Source organism: Gracilinanus agilis, unplaced genomic scaffold, assembly GCF_016433145.1.
Source record: "Gracilinanus agilis isolate LMUSP501 unplaced genomic scaffold, AgileGrace unplaced_scaffold189, whole genome shotgun sequence".
In the NCBI taxonomy this organism is placed as follows: Eukaryota; Metazoa; Chordata; class Mammalia; order Didelphimorphia; family Didelphidae; genus Gracilinanus; species Gracilinanus agilis.
In genome coordinates, this window is record NW_025350137.1 from 9,599 (window position 1) to 16,951 (window position 7,353).

At 38.7% G+C, this 7,353-nt stretch overlaps 1 protein-coding gene across 1 annotated transcript; it reads right to left on the reverse strand.

Moving 5' to 3' along the window:
- Positions 1-377: 377 nt before the first annotated feature.
- Positions 378-1,151, reverse strand: LOC123254273 (spermatid nuclear transition protein 1-like). The gene is made up of 2 exons (XM_044683319.1): positions 1,013-1,151; positions 378-406 (listed from the first exon to the last, which is right to left on the reverse strand). Exons 1-2 carry the CDS (start codon positions 1,149-1,151, stop codon positions 378-380), a joined length of 168 nt encoding a protein of 55 aa, XP_044539254.1.
- Between the last annotated feature and the right edge of the window lie 6,202 nt (positions 1,152-7,353).

Below are 7,353 nucleotides of genomic sequence, written 5' to 3' on the forward strand. Positions count from 1 at the left end.
CATGGTGGACTGGAGTGAGAAGGGGGCTGAGATGGCAAGACAGTTATTATAATATAAACTAACTGTTAACTAGACTCTACTTTTGAAGACTGTGAGATAGTCCTCCCCCAACCCACAGGGGTTCCATCAGAGCAAAGAAAAATCGTCATGGACTTTTTTTTTTACCAGGTTTCTAAATTTTATTGAGATGATGATGTTATTAGGGGGGAAAAAAACGCCATCATAATACATTCCTCATTTCCTCAAGCCTGGATTTTCCCCAATCAATATGTTTTCCTTCTCTGATCGAACCTCTGGTTCCCCTGGCAGACCCCCTGTCCTTTTTTTCACTGTGGACTGATGTTGCTAAGTCCAGCAGCTCTGAGCTCTTGGTGGGATCACAAGTTGGAACGGTAAGTCCTGTGAGCTGTGAGGAAGGACAGAGATAGGGGTAGATTTTTGTTCCTAGTTTAAGCGTATACCCCTAACTACCCTCAACTATAATCATGTCAGTTGTGAGCAGACACATTATAAAGCTCTCAGAGTCAGATGCACCAGGGAGTCATGAGAGAATTTAGGGGAAAAAAAAGACCTAAATTCAAATTGATAACCCTTGAGTCTTATCTGGAGCTTTATAAGGTTAACTGTTTTTTTACAAAGCAATTTTCCATCACAAGAACCCTTGCAAAGGAATGTTATTAATCTCCCCAACTTACAGATGAGGAAACTGAGGTACAGAAGTAGAAGCCTTTCCTTTCCTATGATCACACAACATCTTGGTAAGTGGCAGAGCCAGGACTTCAAAACTTGGGGTGTTCTCCTGACCCCCCCATGGGTCCAGGGCTCTTCCTACTATACCACCCTGCCTCTGCCTCCACAGACCCACTCGGGTCAGGTATGCTGTGTGTGTAGAAGGGATTTTCCTGTATTGATTAGGGGTGTGGACTTTATAGAAGTGACCTCTGAAGTCCCTTTTTTTTTCAACTCAAGATTTTAGGGTTCTAGGAACTCCTCATTCATCCCCTTAACTCACCTTCATCACTTCTCTTTCTGCTCTTCAGCCCAGTCTTACGATATTTCCTTTTAGAACCAGCTCTTTTGACCCCCTTGTGAGGAGCTCTGCTCTTATTTCTCCTCCCTCCTTTGCTTTTCATCCTCCTGTTGGTAGACATGTTGCTCGCTGCCAGTCTGGGGGCTTTGAAGAGCCGAAGGCCAGGGGCTTGTCTATTTAAGCCTTTGGCCATTATGAGGTAGAGAGGGCGGGCCTGAGCAACTGGGTGTGGTCCCATTGTGAGATCCTACCTTTATGGGCTTTGGACCATATATGGAAAAGAAGAGGTAGAGGGAGGGCTTTTTTTTTTTTTTTTTTAATTATCACAGCTTAGGGTCTCTCCAGATAACAAAGTCATTTTAATATAAGTAATGAAGTTAAATTAACTATTTACTATTTGGCAGATTCTTAAAACAGGGGACTTCATTATATTATGGACATCTTTGGCAGCTTAGTAAAGCCTATGAACCTCCTATCCAAAAAATTTTTTTCAATGCATGAAATAAAATACTTGTGGTTACAAAGGAAACCAATTATTTTATAATACAGTTTATGAAAACATTAAATAAAAACAGTTTGCCTCAAAAGATTGAGTTATATGCACATAAGAAAAATGTTCTCCAACTCCTTTTAAGTCATTTTCCACTTGGATGTTTCTTTTTAATCTTCAACTTAACAGTTTCTTCTTCTCTACCCCTCTCTTCGGATTTGAAATCTTTTATCTCATTCCTAGTCAGGAAATCAAATCTATTGATTGATTATCAACTTCAAACTGTTTCTGTTACTAGAGGGCATTTTTCTCCCCTAATTCCTACTTTCTTGTTGTGTAGATGTTTCTGACTGACTCTTTGTGATCCCATTTTGGGTTTTCTTGCAAATTACCAGAGTGGTTTACTGTTTCCTTCTCTAGCTTATTCCTACTTTTACAAACCTAGAGGAGACTCATGGTCTCACCTCCTGCCAATATTACTGCTTCCTTGCTACCTTTATTGACTTAGTCCATCCAAGTATACCTGTTCTCTAATCTAATCTGTATACTTCTGCCAGATTAATCTAAAATGTTTTCATCTATCACTGACTGCTGCATAAACACCAGTGGCTCTCCACTGCCTCAGGGATTATACTCAATATATATTATTACTCTTAAATTTCTCTGATTTTGAAACTTTTCTTTTTACTCCTCATTTTTAGACGAGAATCAGGACTTGTATGGGTTATTGCCTGAAAACTCTTTCTTCTAAATGTGACAAATACATCTCAAACATTTCTTTCACAGACTTTGGTATAAACATTCAAAGTCCTTCTCTGTTCTTTTAAGGATAAGACTCTTTCCTACATTTAATTTATAGTAGGGCCCTAGGGAGTTCACTATATGTTTTGTGTGGGCTATTATTGTCTCATTGGACCACAAGTGTCAAAGTTTGAAGGACCCAGAAACTATCAAATCCAAGTTCTTGTCTTATAAAAAAGGAAGTTTGAGACTTATAGAAGTGGAGGAATTCACACAAAGTAACAGAGTACTAAGGGCAGGGCTGAGACTAACATTTGGGTCTCTTAACTTTGTCATTTATTATCATACTATCATTGTTTACCCAGAAGAGATGTGTTTTATATTGTGTCCCTCATAGTGCCTATTGTATTATTAAACCCAAAGAGAGTCCCCAATGCATAACTTGTTGATCAATGATAAGCTTATTGTTTGTCTTTAATCTAAGATTAAAATTCCTGTTCTATATTCAAATTTTCCTATCTTAAGATATCTTCTTTGTTTCCATTATCCTCTATTATATTATATATATACATATACACACATATGTAAAACTTGACATCTTATATATATTATACCTTATAAATATCTCTCTATATATTTATTCATCTAGTAACTTTCACCTCACCCAATTTCAGTGTAGAATGTAAATGCTTTTTGAGGGCAAGAACTATGTCATTAAAAAAATTACAAAGATATTTCCAGTAACCTAGGGTTAAGGTATGGTGCTTTGCACATAATAGTTGTAACATTGAATGAATAAACTAAGTGCTAGATGAGGAGATTTATACCTTAAAGATGTATGTAAAGCCATTTAAATTAAGTTCATAGATGAGGGATATCAATGAAGACTGGATTAATCAGAGAAGGACGTTCATGGTCAAGGTGGCTTTTGAACTTGGGAGGTCCAGTTGGGCTGTAGCATGGGATAGAGTGGATTATATAACATAAAACCAGGAAGGTAGACTGGAGCCAGATGATAGGAAACCTTTAAAGTTAAGTTTTTATTTAATAGGCAGCTGGGAGCAAAGGAAGACTTTTGAGTGAGAGAATAATAACATGAATGAGGAGCATAAGAAGAGTGTAAGAAGGAACTGTGGGAGACAATGATGATATAGAGCAAGATTATCCAACAGATAAAAAGTTTTGAAGGCAAGATAGGGAAATCTGCATTTAACTATATAGATCTTTCTGCCCCACCTCTATTTTTCTTCTTCTTTGTTATTCTATAACCAAGAAGACAGATGCTGGTAAGATATAGTGGCTAGAGAAATGGTCCAAGAGTCATTAAGATCTGGGCTTTATCATCCTTATGACTCCCAGACAGCTTTTCAAGACCATATAATCTTGGCAGAGGAGATCTCAATTCATTTTATAGAAGTTAATTTCCTTAACTAGGAGTTCCCTACACCAATAAAATAGTAGGTCCTTTCTTAAAACCAAACCAAAACAAAAAATTCGCAAACAAAACCCCCCCTCCCACATTACCCCAGAAAAAATTCTTCCAACTTTCCAGGAGTTCTTAAAGCTTTAGAAAGTCTCTTCCTTAAAAATGAACTAGGCACTCCTACCTAAACTTCTCCCAACAAATGATTTCCAGGCTTGGAAGCTAGATTCCTCAGCATAAAAAGGGCAACTTTTCAAGAATTTCCAGATTGTTCCTAGACCTTCTTGGCTATTATATAAAAAAGCATTCCAGATTGGTGTTTGCCATCACTTTCGAATTGGAATACAATTTCTTTCTTCTTCTTCTTCTTTTTTTTTTTTTAATATTATTTCTTAAAGGGAAGAATTTAGGACTTTTTTTTCTACCCCAGTACCCTCCTCACAGGGCCTAGTACTGTGCTAAATATATTAGTTGGTTCTTTAAAAAAATATATCTATCCATTTTTCTGTCCATAGATGTGTTAAGGCAAAAAGATTTTTTGTATTAAATATCAGGTTTCTCTCAAACTATTTAGAAGCAAGTCACATGTTTTCCTTAATTGTTTTGCTCATAAAAAGCTGACTCTCCTTAGGGTCAGGGTTCTAGCTTTATGACACGGATAGAATTTTTCATATTTTGTCAGAGAATTCATCAGTTTGGTTCCCCCAAATCAGGCACATACACTGTCATCATGAAAACATGACAAAGGGCTGCCATTTTCCCCTTTCAACCCCTATAGTGGTTTGGACAGTTGTAAGTAGAAATGGAGGATTGTGAGGAGGAAAAGCCCTGACTGTCATTCAAATTGATTGGTCTTTCAACTAAGCTTTCCTGGTCATAGTTATTGGAGTAAAAATTCTGGGTCACACCCTATTTTTGACATAAGAATTGAGAATGTAGAGTTGGGTGGGAGGAGTAATTTTAGATAGGTTGGGAATTAGAGGACATTCTTTCTAATGGAGAAGGCCAGCCAAACTTAGAGTAATAAATATACTTTCTTCTTCACAATGGCTGTCTTTCCTAAAACCCCTCAAAGGAACTCATTTTGAAGGGTTAAAAGGCATTTATTTTCTGTGATGGCCATAGAGGCAGAGCTATATTTCTTTTCCCCACCATGACCCCTCCTACCCCCAATGGATTGATCTTGCCAAGGAGAAGCTGAGATCATCTGGAGGAAAAAAGCCAGGCCCAGGAAACTTGTGGAAAAAAAAAAAAACAAAGAAAAAGAAAGTCCCCTTTGCATAGTGAGTCTGGAGCATAACCCCTCCTCAACCCTAAAACAAGAAACTTGAGTAGACAGAAAGCCCAATGGGGGTGTGTGTGAGTCATAATCAAAGGGTGCGGTCAATAGGGGTGTTTAGATTGGACAAAGTATCTGGACTCATGGGGTTGGGAAGGATCAGATGCCCAATGATCAGACCTGTTCCTTTCTTCAACTAACTCTACCATGGTGTAAAAGCTAGTGATAAGTTAGGCAGGTCTAGGGGAGGCCACATGTGATCCTAAGAAGGCCTGGAGGTAGCTATGTCCAAGAAGCACAGCCAATTCTGAGTTCATTATTGTTTCTTGAGGTCAGGTCACTGACCTTACCCAATCAAAAACTTTTCCTTCTTCTTTTTTTTTTATCAGATGAGGAAACTGGGACATGCATGAAATAGGTACTTAAGCTGCCCAAAGTTTACTTAGCATCAGGGATGACATGAAATTCCCTTTTTCTCTCCCATCTGAACTATCCCCATGAAGCTCACATGGCTCTTCTGTAGCTCTGAGTTACCCATTGGCATTGGAACGTGGGAAAAGATGGCTGGTTTTCTGAAGAACCTGACATCAGAAAACAAACTTGCTTTTCTCTCCCATCTCCCTACATTGGCTTTGGGTTTGGGTTTGGTTTCATCTTACTTGGAGACAGAGGGGTGACCCTGTCAGTTTCTTCTTACATATGGCATTTATGAACCTGAAAATAACATGTCCTCTTTCATCTAATAACTCCTTTGACTGAATCTTCCAAGCTTTAGGTAAAAATAGGGTCAGGGGATTAGGGTGTTTATATATTGATAGGCTCCCTTGATCTTGGGTTCCCCTTCACTTCTCCATTTCCAGCTTACTCTATTAATTTTCCTGGGGAGTCCAGCTCTTGTCTTCACTGGGCTGGTTCTTCCCAGCAGGATGGGGATTGGGGCTCATTAAGATCGAGCATCGTGAAGCTGCTGACAGTCCTTACATATGATGACTCAGTATAAATCCCTCTCTGAAACTTAAGTCTCTCCAGATGTTGACCTCAGTTTTGAATAAGGGTCCCTCTTCCATTGTGTTCTGCCTGTAAGCCCTACCTACTGTGTTGCTTGCTGCATCTCTCTGCTACTGGATAGGAGGGAGAGAGCTATAGATAGGAGCCTTGATGAGACCAGGATGGGACAGGATTGGAGTTGGAGAGTTGGATAGGAAAGGTTGATAATGAGAGGGAGGGGTGATTTCTGAGGTTAAACAAGTTCCCAATTCTAGAGTAACAGAGACCAGGTTTGGACAGATAAGGGGGAAAAGTTGCACTCAGTCCAACCCATCTGGGAAACTAAAGAGCATTTTTACTGTAACATCAAGTACCCTAAAAGCTCCTGAGATTGCTTTTCTTGGATAGCTAACAAATTCATTTTAGGAACTTCTCTTTCTCCTTTAGTCTATTTGCTTGTTGCTCCCATCCCCAGTATTTTCTCTCTATGGTCCTTCCTTCTCAAGAGCAACTCGGAAGAGTCTGATGATAGAGACTGCAGTTCCAAAGAACTTAGGGATATTTCATAAATTTGAAGATATCTTTTCAGGATAATGAAATTCAGCTTAACAACTTATACCTACTATGAGCATGTGAGAGGGAATTATATGTAGCCACTTCATTCCATTCTCGTAGAACTTTTAAAGGCCAGCTTGGAAAGGTAGTGCAGTTTAGGGGTAATCATGCGATAGAGGTAGGGAGGCTTGGCTGATCTTGGAGGTCCTACCATCTCTTCTAGCCATACAATTTTGAGATTCCAGTGGACATGACTATGACTTCAAACAGTTCAGGGGACTGTATATTTTCATGAAAATAAGGCAAAATTGTTTTGCTTCCCTCCTCTTCCCCAAGTTTTATTATACTAGATAATTTTTTCAATTCTTTGTACTTTTCTTTATATGGAGATGTATTAACATCAAATTTCCGGCATGAGAGGGCTGAAAAACAAAGGGAGTTTTATCTTTCCTTTTTTCCGGAGCTCTATTATTTAACAGAAAATCAAACTCCCTCCTTCCCTAATGCTTATAACTATTAATATAGTCCTACTCTGTTAATAGGCACAAGGCCTTCTTACCCATATTTATCAAATTTACCTACAGTCTTGCATCTATAAACACAAGACATATAGCAAAACTTAAGAGTCAAGATGGACTTTGAGTTCAAATTCCCCTTCTGATACTGCTCTAATGGGAAGGGAAAGGGGAGGATTCAGTGGCTTTTTTTATGTCTTTTGTCACTTCCTAACCTTTCCCTTCCCACTAGAGCTTTGTGACCTCATTGGACAAATTCATGTGCCTCAGGTTTCTTATAAATTGAGGAGGTAGGATTCCTCTCTTTAATGGAAAGAACAAGTCTTTGGAAGG